We start from the raw sequence: 24,542 nt of genomic DNA, 5'->3' as shown, positions 1-24,542 counted from the left end.
GGAAGCTCTCGGGATTGTACATATCCTGCGTAAACAATCGGGGGCACCTGCCGGAAGTCGGTCAATTTAACTTGGATACACGACGCTTTTGCAACTTCATTGGCATGGTATTTGAACCAAACGATTTCGACATAAATTCTGAGTTTTATTAATTCGCATTGAAAAAGTTAAATAATTATGAAGTGAAAAGCATTCACTCACCGTGTTGTCATCGAGTGTAAGAGTCGGAAACGTGGAGTAGAACCTGGAACACTCAGTAGATCGTCGTTATATCTGGTAATAGTATATATAGCCTATATATACATGTAAATGGTGTGATATCATGCTAACTGCGTGACAGACGTAGCGGTAATTAAGTAACACGCCGCGTTGACTTTCTCGAGTGAAAGTGGAGGCAGTGGGGCAGTAAAGCAACAGAAGTCTCGGTACTCCATTAATTATGCAGGAGGCAAGAAATTAACTTAGTGAGGGTATCGAGGGACAGAACTGTACAGACTTCTTTATGTGCCGAGGAGTTAAAGCTTATCACGTTCCAAGTATCATTATAATCTGACTATTTTTTTCTTTATCCCGTCATATCAATGTGTCGTGTAGAGTTTATGAAGAGAAAATACCTCACGTTCATTCTGTTGATGTGATTATCGTATATAAATCCCAGAGAGCCCCATGCAATAAAACTATAAAGATATCGCCAACACGTTACAAAGGGCCTGTCTGACTTGCTAAATGCCAGTCCAATGGAGAGTGGTCTGTTGGTCAGAACTATGGACTATTTTGAGGATGACCTGTACGACATCCTTGTTAAGGGTAAGCGGGAGCCCCTCAAGGAGTTTCTAGACAAGGGGTTGGATGTGAACCATGCATTCCGCAGTACTGACCGTCCCGACCGTCTTGGTAAAACCCTTATAGAGGTAGCGGTCCAGGAAGAGCAGAAGGATATTGTTGAGGAGCTGGTCAGTAAGAAAGCAAATGTCAATCTGAAATACATTGTGGATGTTAACAACTATGCTTATACATTGAGGGAATACAAAAAGAAAGACTGTTTAAAGCTAACTGTCATATATGCTTGTATTGTCAAAACCAAAGTAGAGATGATCAAATTACTGGTTCAGGCTGGATACAATGTAAATAACCATGATGACCGTGGCTGTACCTGTCTCTGGCATGCTGTGGATTTAAACAACTATGAAATGACTAAGGCCATTCTTTTAGCCAAAGAATGTGATGTGAATGTGATGGACACTGCTCTTCTTCGCCCGCTTCATATAGCAGCTATGCATGGTAACCACAAAATCATGTCACTGTTGATACGAAGAGGTGCTCGTATTGATGCTGTCCAACTGAGAGGATGGACAGCATTAAATCTGTCCTGTCGAACTGGATGTGTAGCCACAACGAGAATGTTGCTATTGAATGGTGCCGATCCAAATCATATTGCTTATAATGAACATACACCACTTTCTATGGCTCTACAATATTGTGAGGTATGTTATAAAAGATAATCCAATTATGTTTGGAAAATGTGGTGTTAAAAAGACATTGTTAAAACTAATTTATCAAGATTAATTTTTGTTGATTTTTTCTCATCCAATTTCAACTGAGATTTCAAAAACATACTAGTTGAAAAGTTTATCAAAAATTTTTTTTGGGTGTATGTTATATACAGGTGTGTGTCTGTAATTGCAGGTATGTGTCTGTAATATACAGGTGGGTGTCTGTTATATACAGGTGGGTGTCTGTTTTATACAGGTGTGTGTCCATTATATACAGGTGTGTGTATGTTATATACAGGTGGGTGTCTGTTATATACAGGTGTGTGTATGTTATATACAAGTGGGTGTCTGTTATATACAGGTGGGTGTCTGTTATATACAGGTGTGTGTCTGTTATATACAGGTGGGTGTCTGTTATATACAGGTGGGTGTCTGTTATATACAGGTGGGTGTCTGTAATATACAAGTGGGTGTCTGTTATATACAGGTGGGTGTCTGTTATATACAGGTGTGTGTCCATTATATACAGGTGGGTGTCTGTAATATACAGGTAGGTGTCTATAATATACAGGTATGTGTCTGTAATATACAGGTGGGTGTCTGTAATATACAGGTAGGTGTCCGTTATATACAGGTGTGTGTATGTTATATATAGGTGGGTGTCTGTTATATACAGGTGTGTGTATGTTATATACAGGTGGGTGTCTGTTATATACAGATGGATGTCTGTTATATACAGATGGTGTCTGTTATATACAGGTGGGTGTCTGTTATATACAGGTGTGTGTCTGTTATATACAGGTGGGTGTCTGTGATATACAGGTGTGTGTTATATACAGGTGGGTGTCTGTGATATACAAGTGTCTGTTATATACAGGTAGGTGTCTGTTATATACAGGTGGGTGTATGTTATATACAGGTAGGTGTCTGTTATATACAGGTGTGTGTATGTTATATATAGGTGGGTGTCTGTTATATACAGGTGGGTGTCTGTTATATACAGGTAGGTGTATGTTATATACAGGTGGGTGTCTGTTTTATACAGGTGGGTGTCTGTTTTATACAGGTGGGTGTCTGTTATATACAGGTGGGTGTCTGTTTTATACAGGTGGGTGTCTGTTATATACAGGTGTGTGTCTGTTATATACAGGTGTGTGTCCGTTATATACAGGTGTGTGTCTGTTATATACAGGTGGGTGTCTGTTATATACAGGTGTGTGTCTGATATACAGGTGGGTGTCTGTTTTATACAGGTGGGTGTCTGTTATATACAGGTGGGTGTCTGTTTTATACAGGTGGGTCTTTGTTATATACAGGTGGGTGTCTGTTATATACAGGTGTGTGTCCGTTATATACAGGTGTGTGTCTGTTATATACAGGTGGGTGTCTGTTATATACAGGTGGGTGTCTGTTATATACAGGTGGGTGTCTGTTTTATACAGGTGGGTGTCTGTTATATACAGGTGTGTGTCTGTTATATACAGGTGTGTGTCCATTATATACAGGTGTGTGTCTGTTATATACAGGTGGGTGTCTGTTATATACAGGTGTGTGTCTGATATACAGGTGGGTGTCTGTTTTATACAGGTGGGTGTCTAATATACAGGTGGGTGTCTGTTTTATACAGGTGGGTCTTTGTTATATACAGGTGGGTGTCTGTTATATACAGGTGTGTGTCCGTTATATACAGGTGTGTGTCTGTTATATACAGGTGGGTGTCTGTTATATACAGGTGGGTGTCTGTTATATACAGGTGTGTGTCTGTGATATACAGGTGGGTATCTGTTTTATACAGGTGGGTGTCTGTTATATACAGGTGGATGTCTGTTATATACAGGTGTGTGTCTGTTATATACAGGTGGGTGTCTGTTATATACAGGTATGTGTCTGTAATATACAGGTGGGTGTCTGTTATATACAGGTGGGTGTCTGTTATATACAGGTGGGTGTCTGTAATATACAGGTGGGTGTCTGTTATAGAGAAGCTATGAACAGTAGATAGAGCTGTCAGTAGATTCTCTACGCCTGGTTTACAGTGTGTATGGTGATACATAATTGAGAGGGAAGTTGTAAAATTTCATTATATGGAACGTATTTGTTAATCATCATTACAGGACCGTCAAATCCCAGAGCTACTTCTTGAAGCCGGAGCAGAGGTCACCATGTCTTTGATGAAAAAGTGTAAAGAGGATAAAATGGCCAACTTGCTACTGAATCCTGACCTCTTCTATCTGATGAAGTTTTTGTCAGAGACACCAAGAAGTCTAAGGACGCTGAGCTGTCTACGGATCAGAAAGTCTTTGCTCCAGTCCTCGTCGGATCTCCACATCATACAAAAGGTGGAGAGCCTACCCCTTCCAAAGTTAATCAAGGAGTACTTACTAATGGCCCACTTGTAACAATTCTGTAGGGATATGATAGTCTGTCTATAATAACCTTCTAGGGGATAAAAACTGGAAGGCATTCTGGATATCTCAGCTGGAAAAATCATGCAAAACTGTACTGTGATGTAATCATCCCTTACCATGTATTGTACATGTACTATGATGTAACAATCCCTTACCATGTATAGTACATATACTGTGATGTAACCATCCCTTGCGGCTGCCTGTATATAGTACATGTACTGTGATGTAGCCATCCCTTACCTGTATATAGTACATGTACTGTGATGTCAGGAACTATCCCTTACTGTGTATAGTACATTTACTGTGATGTAACCATCCCTTACCGTGTATAGTACATGTACTGTGATGTTACCATCCCTTACCTGTATATAGTACATGTACTGTGATGTAACCATCCCTTACCTGTATATAGTACATGTACTGTGATGTAATCATCCCTTACCATGTATAGTACATGTACTGTGATGTTACCATCCCTTACCTGTATATAGTACATGTACTGTGATGTAACCATCCCTTACCTGTATATAGTACATGTACTGTGATGTAACCATCCCTTACCTGTATATAGTATATGTACTGTGATGTAACCATCCCTTACCTGTATATAGTACATGTACTGTGATGTAACCATCCCTTACCTGTATATAGTACATGTACTGTGATGTAACCATCCATTACCTGTATATAGTACATGTACTGTGATGTAACCATCCCTTACCATGTATAGTACATGTACTGTGATGTAATCATCCCTTACCTGTATATAGTACATGTACTGTGATGTAACCATCCCTTACCATGTATAGTACATGTACTGTGATGTAATCATCCATTACCTGTATATAGTACATGTACTGTGATGTAACCATCCCTTACCTGTATATAGTACATGTACTGTGATGTAACCATCCCTTACCATGTATAGTACATGTACTGTGATGTAATCATCCATTACCTGTATATAGTACATGTACTGTGATGTAATCATCCCTTACCTGTATATAGTACATGTACTGTGATGTAACCATCCCTTACCATGTATAGTACATGTACTGTGATGTAATCATCCATTACCTGTATATAGTACATGTACTGTGATGTAACCATCCCTTACCTGTATATAGTACATGTACTGTGATGTAACCATCCCTTACCTGTATATAGTACATGTACTGTGATGTAACCATCCCTTACCTGTATATAGTACATGTACTGTGATGTAACCATCCCTTACCTGTATAGAGTACATGTACTGTGATGTAACCATCCCTTACCTGTATATTGTACATGTACTTTGATGTAATCATCCCTTACCTGTATATAGTACATGTACTTACCCACCTTTACCAATTGCAGCTGTTGATTGATCTGTACAATCAGGTGTTTACTGTCTAGGGTGTTGGAATGTATCTGGGTGTGAGACAGTGTGTACTATATCTACCTGTGTGTTTATGATGAGAGTAAGAGTACAGAAAACCTTGGCGTTGGTATATTGTGTGATTAAACAAATCAAAATTGTATTTACCTGCTAATTATTTGATATCATTTTGAGGACTGAAATACTCAATATATGTAAGATAATATCTTTTTTAATATTTTCTGTCAGTAATTATTTGAAACGATAGAGAAAACTCTAATGACCGTCTATCTAAGAACCGTAATATCTTACTAATACATGTAAGTATAAATGAATAGGTAATGAAGGCATAATGATACAATAGAAAGAAAACCTTTGTCCTTGAATATCTGGAATACAACATCCTTTGCTACCATCATAGTATGTGTGAAAGTTATTAGAATCTCAATGTACAAATAAAATGTTATTTTTGAAACATTTGTATTAGTTTTTGTGTCAATTTAGAACTAAATAGTTAAAGGCTCCCTTGATTACTGTGACCCACCCCAATACTGTGAGTCAATCAGACAGGTAATCACTCCTTTACTGTGACTCACTCCAATACTGTGAGTCAATCAGACAGGTATTTTATTGTGACTCATCCCAATACTGTGAGTCAATCAGACAGGTACTCACCCCTTTACTGTGAGTCAATCAGACAGGTATTTTATTGTGACTCACCCCAATACTGTGAGTCAATCAGACAGGCATTTTATTGTGACTCATCCCAATACTGTGAGTCAATCAGACAGGTACTCTATCCTTTACTGTGGCTCACCCCAATGCTGTGAGTCAATCAGACAGGTACTCACCCCTTTACTGTGAGTCAATCAGACAGGTATTTTATTGTGACTCACCCCAATACTGTGAGTCAATCAGACAGGTGCTCTATCCTTTAATGTGACTCACCCCAATACTGTGAGTCAATCAGACAGGTACTCTATCCTTTAATGTGACTCACCCCAATACTGTGAGTCAATCAGACAGGTACTCTATCCTTTAACGTGACTCACCCCAATACTGTGAGTCAATCAGATAGGTATTTTAATGTGACTCACCCCAATACTGTGAGTCAATCAGACAGGTATTTTATTGTGACTCACCCCAATACTGTGAGTCAATCAGACAGGTATTATATTGTGACTCACCCCAATACTGTGAGTCAATCAGACAGGTATCCACCCCTTTACTGTGAGTCAATCAGACAGGTATTCTATTGTGACTCACCCCAATACTGTGAGTCAATCAGACAGGTATTTTATTGTTACTCATCCCATTACTGTGAGTCAATCAGACAGGTACTCACCCCAATACTGTGAGTCAATCAGACAGGTACTCTATCCTTTATTGTGACTCACCCCTTTACTGTGAGTCAATCAGACAGGTACTCTATCCTTTATTGTGACTCACCCCAATACTGTGAGTCAATCAGACAGGTATTTTATTGTGACTTACCCCAATACTGTGAGTCAATCAGACATGTATTTTATTGTGACTCACCCCAATACTGTGAGTCAATCAGACAGGTATTCTATTGTGACTTACCCCAATACTGTGAGTCAATCAGACAGGTATTTTATTGTGACTCACCCCAATACTGGGAGTCAATCAGACAGGTACTCACCCCAATACTGTGAGTCAATCAGACAGGTACTCATCCCTTTACTGTGAGTCAATCAGACAGGTATTTTATTGTGACTCACCCCAATACTGGGAGTCAATCAGACAGGTACTCACCCCAATACTGTGAGTCAATCAGACAGGTATTTTATTGTGACTTACCCCAATACTGTGAGTCAATCAGACATGTATTTTATTGTGACTCACCCCAATACTGTGAGTCAATCAGACAGGTATTCTATTGTGACTTACCCCAATACTGTGAGTCAATCAGACAGGTATTTTATTGTGACTCACCCCAATACTGGGAGTCAATCAGACAGGTACTCACCCCAATACTGTGAGTCAATCAGACAGGTACTCATCCCTTTACTGTGAGTCAATCAGACAGGTATTCTATTGTGACTCACCCCATTACTGTGAGTCAATCAGACAGGTACTCACTCCTTTACTGAGACTTACCCCAACACTGAGTCAATCAGACAGGTACTCACTCCTTTACTGAGAGTCAATCAGACAGGTACTCCTTTATTGTGAGTCAATCAGACAGGTATTCTATTGTGACACACCCCACTACTGTGAGTCAATCAGACAGGTACTCACTCCTTTACTGAGAGTCAATCAGACAGGTACTCACTCCTTTATTGTGACTGACCCCAATACTGTGAGTCAATCAGACAGGTACCCACCCCAATACTGTGAGTCAATCAGACAGGTACTCTATTGTGACACACCCCACTACTGTGACTGTGACTCGCCCCATTACTGTGAGTCAATCAGACAGGTATTCTATTGCGACTCACCCCAATACTGTGAGTCAATCAGACAGGTACTCACTTCCTTACACTGACTCTATATGATACTAGGAGTCAGCCAGTCATGTACACCCCTTATACTATAAACCAATCGTACTAAATTCCAACTGTGGAACCTACAAAAACATGGTCCCGGTTTCACCAAGAAAATCCCATCGAAAGCATTGCCGAATTTAAGGTAAGTATCCTCCAAGTTAACATCAAACTTCCTCGCTGCTAAACAAAAAGACGAACCCTGGATGGAAATGCTGTAAATAATGAATTGTTAACAAGACAGACAATGGACATTGTCCTTTTTGATGGTAATGTAATGGTTTATGGTAAATCATTACATTACATACATGTACATACGGATGACCAAAGTACAGATCAACATAAATACCAGTCATTTAACTGTTAAAGACAACAAGTGAGGACGAATACAAGTGTGTCAGAAAGGGTTTATCTATATACGATGTCTATAAAACACGGCGAATAAGTCCACGTGTCCCGGAAGGGTAAGTGTACTTTCTAGGTCGAATCTGTCACATTCAATCTACATCAGAAGAATTACATTTTCTGTGGTAGATCCAGCAGACTGACATGAACTTTAATTTGTAACCAAGAGCACTGTCAAACTTAGATAACGATACTTTACAAGTTACAATTCACCTAAAAGTTGACCGCCACAAAATCCTGATCCTCGCCCGACTTGTGTAACTTCAAACAATTGTATAAAATACACAAGTGAATGCTGAGCACATTGACTTTAGCTACTAGATACAGTAAATGCCGAAAATGAGTATAAATTTCCACCATACAGCTGTGTCGTCTTTCTAGGACTCGTCAGTAACGGTAGGGATACCATACAGATGTTTTGTCTTTTTAGGACTCGTCTCGTCAGTAATGATTGGGACACCATACAGCTGTTTCGTTTGTCTAGGACTCGTCAGTAATGATTGGGACACCATAGAGCTGTTTCGTTTTTCTAGGACTCGTCAGTAATGATTGGGACACCATACAGCTGTTTCGTTTGTCTAGGTCTCGTCAGTAATGATTGGGACACCATACAGCTGTTTCGTTTGTCTAGGACTCGTCAGTAATGATTGGGACACCATACAGCTGTTTCGTTTGTCTAGGACTCGTCAGTAATGATTGGGACACCATACAGCTGTTTCGTTTGTCTAGGTCTCGTCAGTAATGATTGGGACACCATACAGCTGTTTCGTTTGTCTAGGACTCGTCAGTAATGATTGGGACACCATACAGCTGTTTCGTTTGTCTATGACTCGTCAGTGAATCTATAGGTGGATATCAGAATGGAAGCATGTTTGACTATTTCCATACTTACTGAAGAAAAAAACAATGTGGATGTAATAATGGTAGCTATAGATCGCGCTTTCGTGTGGTGTATATAGAATATTGCTACAACTGCTTACAAGTTTATGAAAGGTTCGACGGTATTACAAAATAATTGTACATCAAAATTATTTACAAAGAGTGTTAAAGTGTTCCATTTTGGACTGCGTCATGCACACAGATTTGCTGACCATTCAATCTGTGGGGAACTCCTTTGTAGATTACTCGGACCTGTATTGTTCTTAAACTCTGTCAATGACATACAAATCGGTATAAACCATGATCATCCATGTTAAGTTCTGGTATATGCTGATAAGACTTGCATCCGGTTTTCCCACCGTGATCTTAACATGATAGGAAAGCTAACCGAAGAAATTGATTTAAATGGAATATTGTCGTGATTAGCTGACTGACAAGATGTTGTCTCTAGATCAGAGTATTTTATTCAGTCCTAAACAACGGTTGCAAATTAAAGCAAAATAATGTGATTTGAGTAAGGGAATCCATTTCCATTATATAAAACTCGCGTTTCCCAGGAGTACCAGCGATGTGTTAACCTATAACATACAATATACTATCTCGGTATTTATAATGGGTGTTATGGAGAGAGGAGACGAGACAGACCCACACGACCCGGACCCGCAAGCCAAGGTTGAACACCATTGGCTAGCGAGTAACTATATATCATTAACCCCGAAAAAAGTATTTCACAATACGTCAAAACTGTTCTTCAAAACATGAAGTAATTAAACGTCAAATAGATTTCAGGTTTACTTTTGAATAGCATGACAGGATATTTTGAAAAGAAAATCCATCTTTTCAATTTCAATATCTGTGTAAGGCACGTGGTTTTTACTCTTTTTATATTTCGTTTTCGCAAATTACTTTGTATGTTAAAATTACGGCTTTATCAATTAAGTAAATTATCTATTTGGTTTTAAATACAATATAGCTAAAATAAAGACAAAGTGGCTATCAAAACCAAAGCGAAAGAGTTGTCGGGGTCTCTGTTGTATTAAATTACTCGTGTTCAGAATAACCCAGTCACGCCAGTTGATACCAAAACGGCAACGTATATATCCCCGTCCCTAATATCACTGATAGTGAATATAAATGTGAGCAGTGCTTCTAAGGAGGTTTACCTCAATACCAAACTAGGTCTTGTCAATTAAATTCCATTGCTTCATAAATTAAAGTTGATTAAGTCTACAATTTTTATTTCAACGATAAAGATTTTAACTCGCTTCCTGCATGATTTTATTACAAAGAAGAACACACACCCACTGCTGGTACCAGTGTTAAGGTTTTTGTATCTTGCAATCCCACTGCTGGTACCAGTGTTACAGTCTTTAGCTCGTCTCTTCGATGAAGAGTGAGAGCTTATGTCGTCACTCCGGCGTCGGCGTTGAAAGGCATAGTAATTTATGGTAATATGGTCTCTGTGGGGGTTAAACTATCCACTGTGGGAGTTAAACTAAAAGATTTTTGAAAATGTTTGGGCTTAGAAAATGTTTTGTCATGTTTTGTCATGTTTTGTCATGATTTTGTTATGTTTTGTCATGATTTTGTCATGTTTTTGTCATGTTTTGTCATTTTTGTCATGATTTTGTCATTTTTGTCATGATTTTGTCATTATTTTGCCATTGTTTGTCATGATTTTGTCATTATTTATCATGATTTTGTCATTTTTGTCATGATTTTGTCATTTTTGTCATGATTTTGTCATTATTTATCATGATTTTGTCATTTTTGTCATGATTTTGTCATTTTTGTCATGATTTTGTCATTTTTGTCCTAATTTTGTCTTATTTTTGTCCTAATTTTGTCCTTTTTGTCCTAATTTTGTATTCATTTTGTCCTTTTTGTCCTAATTTTGTCTTGTTTTGTCATGTTTTGTCATGATTTTGTCATGTTTTGTCATGATTTTGTCATGTTTTGTCATGATTTTGTCATTATTTGTCATGTTTTGTCATGAGTTTGTCATGATTTTATCATTATTTGTCATGTTTTGTCATTTTTGTCATGATTTTGTCATTATTTATCATGTTTTGTCATGTTTTTGTCATTTTTTGTCATGATTTTGCATATTTTAGTCATTTTTTACAGAATTCTTAACCAGTTTTTGCAGATTTCTTAACCAGTTTTTGCAGAATTTTTAATCAAATTTTGCATTTTTCTTGTTTATTTTTTTCAACACAAAATTTGCAAGTTTCACTATATATTCTTACTATTTTTTTGTTCATTTTTTTGCATGTTTTAGTCATTTTTGCAGATTTCTTAACCAGTTTTTGCAGATTTCTTAACCAGTTTTTGCAGAATTTTTAATCAAATTTTGCATTTTTCTTGTTTATTTTTTTCAACACAAAATTTGCAAGTTTCACTATATATTCTTACTATTTTTTTATTCATTTTTTTGCATGTTTTAGTCATTTTTGCAGATTTCTTAACCAGTTTTTGCAGAATTTTTAATCAAATTTTGCATTTTTCTTGTTCATTTTTTCAACAACAAAATTTGCAAGTTTCACTATATATTCTTACTATTTTTTTGTTCATTTTTTTGCATGTTTTAGTCATTTTTGCAGATTTCTTAACCAGTTTTTGCAGAATTTTTAATCAAATTTTGCATTTTTCTTGTTTATTTTTTTCAACACAAAATTTGCAAGTTTCACTATATATTCTTACTATTTTTTTGTTCATTTTTTTGCATATTTTAGTCATTTTTTTGCATATTTTCAAACTTTCTACACATAAAAAGCTAAAAAGTGTCAAAATAACACGTTAAAACAGCACGTTAGCATGCTAAAACACCAAATCAACACGTTAAAACAGCACGTTAGCATGCTAAAACACCAAATCAACACGTTAAAACAGCACGTTAGCATGCTAAAACACCAAATCAACACGTTAAAACAGCACGTTAGCATGCTAAAACACCAAATCAACACGTTAAAACAGCATGTTAGTATGCTAAATTAGCATGACAAAATTCATGATTTTGTCATGATTTAGTTTTTGTATGTGTTTAATTCAGAGTTATGGTGTGTATGGTACAGAATGCTAAACAATATCTCTATATACTAGATATGAAATTCCGGAACGTGCAACCCTAGAACCCTGCAAGTGCACAAAATTATTTTGACATTTCAAGATGAGCCAGGAAGCTTTCAACATGGATCAAAACAAAATAGATCAATTACAAACATATGAAGAACAAACTCAAACTGAAGATGATGATGAAAATGGAAGAGAATTTAACCCAGTGATTTATGATGTTGAAACTGTGTACAGTTTGGGTAATGCAACATTTTTGAGAATAAACTCTAACTAATTATTAATTGTGCATTGCTACAGAAACGTATGACAACTCTGAAACTGACTCTTGAACAAATGGTATTGATAGAAGAACTCTCTCCGGCAATTCATTCATGTATACAAGATTTTAAAAACAACAAACCTGTAGACTTTTCTAAAATACTTACAAGAATTAGGAAATGACCTCCGTACAATTCAAGACAGTTATGGCTGTGACGTCACAGTTCCGGGAATAGAAAGTGAAAGCATTTTACCATGGTAGTATTTTTTACTTCTAGCAACAAACAAAACCTTTATTTTACTACTGTTATGAAGAAATCGATTCAGAATGATTATTTTGAACTGAGATGATTCCATTTTACAATACAAACCATCTAAATCTACTGTAATCTGAAAAAAAATGATCTCCGTAACACTGAGTCAATGATAACTTGAGCACCAACAAATCAATCTCCGTAAATCATGATAAAAACAGCTTCATTCTATAATATTTCAATTTCTACTCAAGTTGGACTCAATGAAACTACCAAACTTAATCTGTTTCATTTGCTCATGAATTTGACCAGATTAACACTGAACAGTGCGTATGAATACATAGTTAAAATCCTTCCGCGGAACTATTTCACTTTTTATACATTGTTGTTATAAACATAGAACAATTATTAAAATTATCAAATTGATAATGTATTCTAGTATTTTATGAAAGACCAGATATGCTAGATACTTCTATTTTGACAAAATAATGCTGTTTTTAATCCTAAAATTGCGGACTATTTTCCTCGACCGACTAGACATGCACAATCCGGCACTCCTCGGGCTTTTCCCCATTTGGACTTGCACAAGCTTCTAGGCTGACTTTTCTATTTAAAAAAAAAAAGACCAAACAATTGAAATATAAGGATTGAATCTTGATTTGGTCGATTTCATGGGGTCATGAATTGAGTTGCTCTTGAGACAAATTCAACATGAACTGCTAAGAAGCAGTTCATGTTGAATTTGTCTCAAGAGCAACTCAATTCATGACCCCATGAAATCGACCAAATCAAGATTCAATCCTTAAATATTTATATTTCCACTTAACTCCGACTCAATGAACCTACCACAGTTAACTCGAGTCATTTTTCAATGAACTATATCAAGTCCGGCGTAGGAATACATTTGTCGACCTTGGACTATATTTTTAATTCCTTTTCAAAAATGATCATATTTATATGAAATAAATTCCATTAAAAATCATATTTGTTTTAATTCGTTATCAAGTTTGTTCATGAAAGAAATCCTGAAAGTAATAACCATATGTAGACGAAGAGTGGTGACGTACATTTCGGTAAGTTCCGTGGTAGACTTGCACAAGTCCCTATTTGTCAAGGACAAAATATTGTACAAAAATATCAAGAAATATAAATATAAGGATTGAATAAAGTGATGTTGAGGTGTATGGGGGTATAAACCTCAATAGGTATTGAGACAAATTTATTATGAACTGCTTCGCAGTTCATTGAATTTGTCTCAAGGCCTATTGAGGTTTATACCCCCATACACCTCAACATCACTTTATTCAATCCTTAAATATACTCATACATTAACAATAAATATTCTATGATCAGATCAAAAAGATTAAAAAAAAACAATTTACCTGCTATATTTATAATGTTAAAACCATCCTGAGGTGATGTAAACACATGGAGGCTGCCATGCTGAATTCTTCACAGCCTCATTCTGGAAAGTTTGGCGGCTTACACATATTTAAAAATGAGGTGTAACAAATCTAGTATGGTTGATACACAGACAGAAACTTTTTACCTGTCATCAGGGTCATTTGAATTCTTGTATTTCAATCAGACTTCTGTTGTAATGACTGCCATGTTTTTTGGTATACATCATAGAATTTCCGAGACAACTGTAATTGAAGAATGGTTTTACATATTTTTGCAGAGTTTTTATTCAGTTTTTGCAGAATTCTTAACCATTTTTTGCAGATTTCTTGCTTATTTTTTTTTCAACACAAAATTTGCAAGTTTCACTATATATTTTTACTACTTTTTTGCATATTTTAGTAATTTTTTTGCATATTTTCAAACTTTTTACACATTAAAAGCTAAAAAGTGTCACACTAACATGTTAAAACAGCCTGTTAGCATGCTAAAACACCAAATCAACACGTTAAAACAGCACGTTAGCATGCTAAAACATCAAATCAGCACGTTAAAACAGCACGTTAGCATGCTAAAACACCAAATCAGCACGTTAAAACAGCACGCCAGCATGCTAAAACACTAAAATCAGCACGTTAAATCAGCACGTTAGCATGCTAAAACACCAAATCAGCACGTTAAAACAGCACGTTAGCATGCTAAAACACCAAATCAGCACGTTAAAGCAGCACGTTAGCATGCTAAAACACCAAATCAACACGTTAAAACAGCACGTTAGCATGCTAAAACACCAAATCAACACGTTAAAACAGCACGTTAGCATGAAGGTCAATAACGTCACGAAAACCAACCCGGCTAGCCATTTACATGCTATACTAGCATGCCGAAAGCCAATAACGTCACGAAAACCAACCCGGCTAGTCATTAACATGCTATAGTAGCATGCCGAAAGTCAATAACGTCACGAAAACCAACCCGGCTAGCCATTTACATGCCATACTAGCATGCCGAAAGTCAATAACGTCGTGAAAACCAACCCGGCTAGCCATTTACATGCTATACTAGCATGCCGAAAGTCAATAACGTCACGAAAACCAACCCGGCTAGCCATTTACATGCTATACTAGCATGCCGAAAGTCAATAACGTCGTGAAATCCAACCCGGCTAGCCATTTACATACCATACTAGCATGGCGAAAGTCAATAACGTCATGAAAACCAACCCGGCTAGCCATTTACATGCTATACTAGCATGCCGAAAGTCAATAACGTCGTGAAATCCAACCCGGCTAGCAATTTACATACCATACTAGCATACCGAAAGCCAATAACGTCGCGAAATCCAACCCGACTAGCCATTTACATACTATACTAGCATGCCGAATGTCAATAACGTCATGAAATCCAACCCGGCTAGTCATAAATCATCAACATCAGATATTGAAAGAAGAAGATGTCCAAAACAACATGAAAAGATAAAATCTCAAGAAAATACAACTAAAGAAAGGTATGTCACTTCTGTATTTGAAAACCAAGATCAGGGAGAGAAATATTGATGGCTCCTGAGTTTTTTTTATCTCTCCCAGAATGCCTCATTTCAAGATGGCTGCCAACAGTGGCAGCCATCTTGAATGTGGCATTCTGGCTGTTGGCAGCCATCTTGAAATGAGGCATTCTGGGAGAGAAAAAACCCCAACAGTGCCAGCACATCTCTCCCCTTTTTTCGGAGGATGAACATTTGTATAGCCTAAAAGTGGAAAAAAAATCCAACGCCTAGGGCGCTCGTATTATCGCTAAATTACTGGACCCCCCCCCCCCCCCCTCCTTTCGAAAATCCTTGATCCGCGCCTGATCCCGAATGCTTGTAAATTTCCTGTATTCATATTCCGCCGGGCAAAGCCCCCCTGGAATCCCCTACGAGACCCCTCGCCCAAAAAAAAAAAAAAAATTCGGCTCGCGCCTACGGCGCTTGCATTATCACTACATTACTGGACCCCCCCCCCCCCTCCCTCCTTTCGAAAATCCTAGATCCGCGCCTGATCCCGAATGCTTGCAAATTTGCTATATTCATATTCCGCCGGGTGAAGCCCCCCTGGAATCCCCTACGAGAAGACCCTCGCAAAAAAAAAAATTCGGCTCCAGCCTACGGCGCTCGCATTATCACTAAATTACTGGACCCCCCCCCCCCCCCCCCCCCCCCTCCTTTCGAAAATCTTAGATCCGCGCCTGATCCCGAATGCTTACACTGGAATCCCCTACCAGACCCCTCGCCAATAAAAAAAATCGACTCGCGCCTACGGGTCAATAAATTACTGGACCCCCCCCCCCCCCCCCCCCCCCTTTCGTAAATGCTTGATCCGCGCCTAACCTCTTTACTCTTATCTCTTTGGATTTAATATTGAAAGGACTTCGCATTTGTTTGGGTGGAACTTTTATTTATTAGCCACTTTGCTGACGATTTTTCCTTTTTTTGTTTGTTTTTTTTTCAAATAATTATCAAATAAGTTTTAATCATTAGAGGTCTATTCCTGATTTCTCTATATAATTTTGAGTCGTTAGCAAAGAGTGGCGACTGGGATTCTTTTAAGTGCGAGTAAATCATTAATATTGACTAACAAAATTGGTCCGTGGTAGCAGAGACATATATCTATATATGGTGGCTATATAGGCCTACATTATCAGAGGCGTGATATAGATTATCAACGTCTCTGATTTTTAATAAAGTGTTTTTTACCAAAGTACCAGATCGTCCTGATGTCTTACGAGGAGCGACATCAATTTAAATATCACACTTGTAATATTCTCCCCGTCCCCGTTCAAAAATAGAATATTGCCTAGGCTGAAATACTTTTTGCCTAAGCAATATTCTATTTTTTCCTAGGCAAAAATATTTACATTTATGACATCCTTCCCGCGCCATACCCCTCAAAATCTCCGCGGAGAATGATAATCATTTCTTGTTAACAACTGATGTCATTTTATTCTGGACCATTTTATATTTTTGTTACATTTGTTTATAAATGAGAAGATACATACATACATTAGGAAGTCTGTATTACAATGATATCAATCAAATAGTGATATTGTAGTATTCCAGTGTCATAAGTTGCAGACGATTGTCGTGACTGTTCAGGAAATAATGAAGTCTCCCCTCGCGCCAAATGAAATCTCGTGTGATCTCGTTAGGTTAGTCCACATGTGAGAAGAGCGGAAGAAAAACATTATCACGGACCTAAACATTTCATTGAAATGCAGAAGTGTCCCTCTTGTCCGAAGTGTCATTCATTTTATTCCACAAAAGGTGATTACGGACGTTCTATGCACGGGTTTCAACTGGAAAACGAAAACCAGTTTGTCTGAAATGTTGTTGCATCGGCAGCCTTTTTGTCAGTGATCAGTCTAGTGTCATAAAGCATCAGCCTGTCAGCATCACATCAGATTTGAACTAACATGGTCTGTTAGGCAAAATAACCAGCAGCACATGCTCGTGATCTGATGTTTATGTTTGAAATATACGAAGACACAATTTTTCATCCTGGTGCTGAGCACTCGGGATGGGGGAACGAAGGGGTATACACATAATAAGTAGCCCAAAGGTGGCCGGAGTTTTCTCTGGACACCATGTCTGGTGTAGAGTGCACTACCACACGAAAAAGTGGAATTCTCCGACACCTTTTGGTGTCGCTAAGATATTGGTGCAAACAACATAAAATCAAGCTTAACATAACACCTACCTTAAATATATGGATAAATGAGATATTTATTTACCCCAATATACATCCATTTAGTCCCAAATCAGTGTTCTATAGTCTGTCCGTATATAGACACTTGCTTTACGCTGGTCAAATTTTCACACTGTTGACTGGCTTTTTTGTAAGTGACTAACCAACGGAATTGGGATGCAATGGATCGAAAAGACCAAATATCATTTTATGTGTTTTTCTTTCTAAATGGTTTAAATCAAGTTTTCCCAAAACCTGCTATATTCAATAAAGAATACATTATTTACAAATTATAAGCAGTAAACTATATAGAAATAAATGGTGTTTTTTTTTCTTTTCACTCCATCGTGCACTGATTAGGGTGACCGAACAACACCTTGAATCAACATTTGTTCTTGCTCTTTTTGATTTATCGATTGGATAGGTATATAGTCCACTATCGTCAGATTGTAGACTATTCAAATTACTTTTTGTCTGCAGTCAGTTGTGTATTCTTCCCTGAAAAATTACCTGGCAGTTTAATATTGTCATTCTAACAGTACATGTTACAGATGGCCGATCATACCACAAACACCCTCTCCTGTTGGACTGTGGACACACATTTTGTGAGGGCTGTCTCCAGGCTTTGGCTAAGGAAGGCAAGACTGCTGTAAAATGTCCAGTGACATCATGCCTGGTAAGATGGTGTACTGTCAAATGATTCTGTAGCTTTTAACTCGGGTAAGATGATTTATTGTCAAATGATTCTGTAGCTTTTAACTCGGGTAAGATGGTGTACTGCCAAATAATTCTACAGCTTAAGCTCTGGTAAAATGGTGTACTGTCAGATGAATCTATAGCTTTTTAAATCTTTAAAGATGGTGTACTGTTGAATGACCTATAGTGTTAACTCTGGTTAGATGGTTTAATTACTGTCAAATGTTCTATAGCATTAACTCTGCACACAACTCATAGAATTTCACACACAACACCAGTCAACACATTCAAATATTTCTCTTTAGAAGACTTGTGTAGCTGTTCACAACCTTAGTTTATTGTGTTTGATCAGAGATTTCAGCCATAATTGACATCAGCCTGTACCAGTATTGTAAAATGACAATGCAGTCACACATAATTTACTGTCTGCTTAGGCACCGACCCCTATCCAGGGAGACGTGAAAGACCTCTGGCCTGACCTGTATACTGTGGGACTCGTAGTGTACAACCAGCGAACACTATTGGACAGGTATGTAAAGCTAAAACAATGGACACGTTGCTTTAACTTGTCTATTCAAGGAATTAGGGTGGGGTTTCAACCAACTCATTATTGGTCTTAAGTTTAGTGTCATTAACATAACTTGTATTGCCTTTCAGCATGTACATCAGGGTATCCAGTAGACCCCTGAGAGTATGCTTTTGACTGTCCAAAATCAGATTTGACTCTTGAATTTGAAGGAACATGTCTATTTGACATAATGTTTTGACCCTTCAGATCTCTGAGAAGGAGTGATTTGACTTCTGAAATTGCTAAAAGTCAAGGGTCAACTGGATGCCCTGTACATGGGCTGCTCAGTTGAACAGTGAATTCTGAACTGGGGAATAGTACTTGATGGGTCTGATCTCACGGAGGTTATAGGACAGGGTTGATACTGCTCACAGACTGCCAACAACAGTTTGTCTGGAAATTATGGCAGATTTGATCTAGCATAAAATTCCGAGATGATGAGGTTCAGAGTCTGTACTCAAGAATTGGCTGACCTCTGTGGGAGGTCTAGAGCCAATAAGGATCACATGGTGCAGAATCTTAAATGGCCTCTTCTCTAAAACTTACTGGGTCAATTTCTTCCAAAATAATAATAAAATGGTCCTTGGATAATTGTGGAAACTTTACAAATTTGTAAATTGTTATTTTACAGGGAGCTCAGTAAGATAACACACTCACAGATGGTGCAAAATTTAAAAAGGAAAGACACAGAGAGACTGGAAGATCCAGGTAAATCTGCCACACTTCATTACAAAGTTGAGACAACAGTTAATACTATAAATTATTATCATTATGATAATGCTGTGTTTGATATATAGATCTGGGTCCAGTTGTTCAAAAGGGGATTAGGATAATCAGTTTTAACAACAATTTTATAATCCAGAGAAAATCATTTTTGGTAAAGCTTCCTTTACAAAATTTTATGAAAATATTACATGCGTCTGTCTCTTCCTACCTGCCTATTTTAAGAAATATACAAACACAGATTTTGAAGTAAATGAGAATGAGATTTTCACTAATCAAGTGATTAAGCTAATCACCTTTTGAACGACCGGGCCCAGCGTGTGGAGCCTGTGAGAATGATGAACATCTTAGAGCTCTGATCATGTCACAGCTTCCTAACATGGGATCATCCCATATTCTTGTTACCGGTGACTTTGATAAATCCATTAAATGCTGGAATTTGAAGTATGAAAGGGGTTGCTATTAATCAGCTGTAAATATTTTCCAAAAAGAATATAGAACTAAACAGAAATATGTTCCATGACTGACTGTGGATGCAACAATTACCCTTGGACATTGCTTCCTTCAGAGGTGTCATGGTAAAGAGTTAGTGTAACTAATAGTATTCTGATCATTTCTAGTTTGAAGTGTGATTGGAAGTGGTTTTGTTGTCTAATTGGTATTGATGTCTAATTGGTATGGATGTTTAAAGAAGCAGAGTTTAAGTTCACGTTTAATTCCACCTTTGCATTATGCATTAGGAGCAGTTGATTGGATAAACAAGGATTTGGATAATGTAGCAATCTCGTATTAGCATATGCGCAGATTTATAAAAGTATTTGCTGATGTTGTGGTTACAATGTATACTGTGCGATTGCATTATTGCAACCGACGTATGCTTATGGATAGAGACATTTCGTCCATATATTCTGCTCAGAAATATGTTCCAGTTAGTAAACTGAATAAAAAGTGGATATCAAGTTGACACTACTACCAGAGAAATGATCAGTGATCTGTACAAAGGCTGTGTCATCTGACGATCCATAAACCTGAAGAGAGAATTGTAATATTATTAAAATCTGTTGAGAAAAGTACAAAGATAATCAGGAAAAGCTTAGAAGGAATTAACCTGCTGAAACCAAACCTGAAACTAAAACTGAGGTTAGATACATAGAACCTGGAATTGATAGATTGTGCAAGGCAGCTATAGATAAGGAAAAGGCAAATGTTTTGGGACATTTTTAGATCACCTGAGAGATAGTCGTACTGACCTATAATAATCAACTTTTGTCCTCGTGGGGCAAAAAGGGATCAAATTGACTGAAATTTCAAAAATCTTCTCCTCAAGACCCAGATACATTTTGAATGAATTATCGGATTGTGATGAAAATTGCTTGGTAGACTTGTTACTAATTATGTTGATTACTTTCACAGGAACTTGATGACTGAACACAAATGCATGTAATGATTCTAAATGCTATGTCTTTGTTCTTGATAATTTGTCAGATGATTGCATTAAGTTAAGACTTGATGCCTTTAGGTGCATGATAATATTTCCTTCAGGTGAATATGATGTACATGAATATTTCTTATATAGATTTTGAAATTGAAACTGTGACTTTCCAATCAATCTTGTAATATGTTTTCAGATAAATTATGTAGGGAGTGTCTGCGGAAAGCTGCTACTTGTCGCTGTGAAAAATGTGACTTCATAATGTGTATGCAGTGTTTCGATAAGGTAAGATGTTACAACTTGTGAAGTAGAAAGCTATATACCTAACTTGATATACGGTAAACCTCCAGTTAGTTCGAACAAAATTAAATAAATATTGACGAACCAGTTCGTATTATTCGAAATTATGCTTCAGAAAATAAGTGTGAGTTCGAACTATTCGAGTCAATATCGGCGAAAATCTCGGCAGAGTGAAATCATTAGACACAAACACATCCATCGTAAATCTGATACATAACAACGGCGGTCTGAACAATGGCACATTTATAAGTTAGTAAAATGATAGTATTTTATTTAATTCAATGTTAATTGATCGTTAAACGTTCTTCATTTCACGATAATTATGATGGTTATTGCGCGAAGCCGCTCAGTTAATGCGTAGCTACAGTAGGCCCCAAAACAGTACCGTACACGTTTCATTGTGACACAAAAGTTAAACATTTGTACAGTATAATCTTTGCATGGTTATATTTTTTATCTGAATCAAAAACTATCGCTATATTATTGTGATAAATGGTCTCTTTAATACATCTAAAGCAGTCTACATAACCTACATAAAGCACTACTGTAAAAATAGGCGATATATGTTGGTAAAATTAGGTCAGAACATCAACATGTCTGCTTTTAAATATGCCCAGTCGTATCATCTACCAAACATAGTTGATACCTGCAAAATTATCCATCACTAATTGGGACACCTGTGGATTGTTTTGACTTGATATGAATGCTCTTCACGTCACTCAGCACGATCGGGCAGCCGATCCTTTCAACTTTACCGCAAGCAACACCTCGCGTGGCCTGCTTACCTAGCGTGAGGTCGCAGGTTTTCAGGTAATACTTTGATTGGCAATACTTAAGATATGTCCAGTCACAGATATGTCCAGTCACAATTAGATAATCATAATGCTAAGTTAACACTAGTTATATGTGAAAATACACGGACGATTTCTTAGTTTGCCATACAGCACGAATACAAATATCGCATGTTATTTATACATTGTCAGGGCCAAAATTTGCAATCAGCTGTCTCGTGCGTGGTGTATTTTGGAATGTAAAAAAAAATCTGAATTAACGCTAAAATATGTGGCATATATTAAATCACTGACGCATTCTAATGATCACGCATACAATCTAATAACCTAGCGCTAAACGTGCTTGCTGATCAAATTTAAATGTTGGCATTGGTCCGGTCATCGGGGCTGAGTCGTCGCGAGCTTTCAATGGAGTTTACGGGGGAAAAAATCTTACTTTACGTTCTTCATTTGACAAGTTCGAACTATCCGAAATGGTGTCAGTTATAAACAGCCAGAGGTCGAACTATTACTAGCTAAAAAATTATTGTTTTTCTAGAAAAAAATGTGTGTTCGAACTATCCGCCTGTTCGAATTAATCGGAGGTTTACCATAGTCAATAATACATGATACCTCAACTTTATAAGAGTCAATCACATGTAAAATATTTTTATATTTGTATATTTACACCTTTTTCAAACCTGCAAAATTTAGGTTCTAATATTTGAAGTTTATACTAGAGATCATTGTACTATTTTACAGATACATTCAGCATCCAAAATGTTAAAGCAGCATCAACCTATCCCTCTGTCTAGTGACAACAGGTAAGTGTTATATCTCTCCATCAGCCTATCCCTCTGTCTAGTGACCACAGGTAAGTGTTATATCTCTCCATCAGCCTATCCCTCTGTCTAGTGACCACAGGTAAGTGTCATATCTCACCATCAGCCTATCTCTCTGTCTAGTGACCACAGGTAAGTGTTATATTTCTCCATCTGCCTATCTCTCTGTCTAGTGACCACAGGTAAATGTTATATCTCTCCATCAGCCTATCCCTCTGTCTAGTGACCACAGGTAAGTGTCATATCTCACCATCAGCCTATCTCTCTGTCTAGTGACCACAGGTAAGTGTTATATTTCTCCATCAGCCTATCTCTCTGTCTAGTGACCACAGGTAAATGTTATATCTCTCCATCTGCCTATCTCTCTGTCTAGTGACCACAGGTAAGTGTTATATCTCTCCATCAGCCTATCCCTCTGTCTAGTGACCACAGGTAAGTGTTATATCTCTCCATCAGCCTATCCCTCTGTCTAGTGACCACAGGTAAGTGTTATATCTCTCCATCAGCCTATCCCTCTGTCTAGTGACCACAGGTAAGTGTTATATCTCTCCCTCAGCCTATCCCTCTGTCTAGTGACCACAGGTAAGTGTTATATCTCTCCATCAGCCTATCCCTCTGTCTAGTGACCACAGGTAAGTGTTATATCTCTCCATCAGCCTATCCCTCTGTCTAGTGACCACAGGTAAGTGTTATATCTCTCCATCAGCCTATCCCTCTGTCTAGTGACCACAGGTAAGTGTTATATCTCTCCATCAGCCTATCCCTCTGTCTAGTGACCACAGGTAAGTGTTATATCCCTCTGTCCAGTGGCCACAGGTAAATGTTATATCTCTCCCTCAGCCTATCCCTCTGTCTAGTGACCACAGGTAAGTGTTATATCTCTCCATCAGCCTATCCCTCTGTCTAGTGATCACAGGTAAGTGTTATATCCCTCTGTCTAATGACCACAGGTAAGTGTTATATCTCTCCATCAGCCTATCCCTCTGTCTAGTGACCACAGGTAAGTGTTATATCTCTCCATCAGCCTATCCCTCTGTCTAGTGACCACAGGTAAGTGTTATATCCCTCTGTCTAGTGACCACAGGTAAGTGTTATATCTCTCCCTCAGCCTATCCCTCTGTCTAGTGACCACAGGTAAGTGTTATATCTCTCCATCAGCCTATCCCTCTGTCTAGTGACCACAGGTAAGTGTTATATCTCTCCATCAGCCTATCCCTCTGTCTAGTGACCACAGGTAAGTGTTATATCTCTCCATCAGCCTATCCCTCTGTCTAGTGACCACAGGTAAGTGTTATATCCCTCTGTCTAGTGGCCACAGGTAAATGTTATATCTCTCCCTCAGCCTATCCCTCTGTCTAGTGACCACAGGTAAGTGTTATATCTCTCCATCAGCCTATCCCTCTGTCTAGTGACCACAGGTAAGTGTTATATCTCTCCATCAGCCTATCC

General features: G+C 37.7%; 3 protein-coding genes across 3 annotated transcripts in view; 2 read left to right on the top strand and 1 right to left on the bottom strand.

Annotated features, from left to right (window-relative positions):
* The window catches only part of LOC117328210 (hexokinase-2-like), a 48,809-nt gene extending 36,238 nt beyond the window's left edge, over positions 1–12,571 (bottom strand). Inside the window, exon 1 of the mRNA XM_033885655.1 lies at positions 12,553–12,571. The gene's annotated coding sequence lies outside the window, so the exon portion shown is untranslated. The remainder of the gene's footprint in view (positions 1–12,552) is intronic.
* On the top strand, positions 24–5,740 carry LOC117328212 (ankyrin repeat, PH and SEC7 domain containing protein secG-like). Its single transcript, XM_033885658.1, has 2 exons — positions 24–1,484; positions 3,608–5,740. The coding sequence occupies exons 1-2, from the start codon at positions 738–740 to the stop codon at positions 3,890–3,892; spliced, it is 1,032 nt and encodes a 343-aa protein (XP_033741549.1). The 5' UTR covers positions 24–737; the 3' UTR covers positions 3,893–5,740.
* A 4,666-nt stretch (positions 12,572–17,237) lies between the features above and the next one.
* Positions 17,238–24,542, top strand: part of LOC117328209 (RING finger protein 17-like) — a 72,987-nt gene continuing 65,682 nt past the window's right edge. Inside the window, 6 exon segments of the mRNA XM_033885651.1 lie at positions 17,238–17,341; positions 18,314–18,438; positions 18,893–18,987; positions 19,658–19,734; positions 21,378–21,466; positions 23,014–23,075. Of these exon segments, the coding sequence (XP_033741542.1) occupies positions 17,290–17,341; positions 18,314–18,438; positions 18,893–18,987; positions 19,658–19,734; positions 21,378–21,466; positions 23,014–23,075 (500 nt within the window). The 5' untranslated portion in view covers positions 17,238–17,289.

This window comes from Pecten maximus, chromosome 5 (assembly GCF_902652985.1).
Source record: "Pecten maximus chromosome 5, xPecMax1.1, whole genome shotgun sequence".
Taxonomy (NCBI): Eukaryota; Metazoa; Mollusca; class Bivalvia; order Pectinida; family Pectinidae; genus Pecten; species Pecten maximus.
The sequence above is the reverse complement of the archived record's forward strand: the minus strand, read 5'-3'. Positions and strand labels throughout refer to the sequence as shown.

Coding starts and splice junctions, on each gene's coding strand:
- LOC117328212 (XM_033885658.1), top strand. CDS start 738: ATGGAGAGTGGTCTGTTGGTCAGAACTATGGACTATTTTGAGGATGAC. Junction 1,485..3,607: donor TGGCTCTACAATATTGTGAG/GTATGTTATAAA, acceptor TCATCATTACAG/GACCGTCAAATCCCAGAGCT.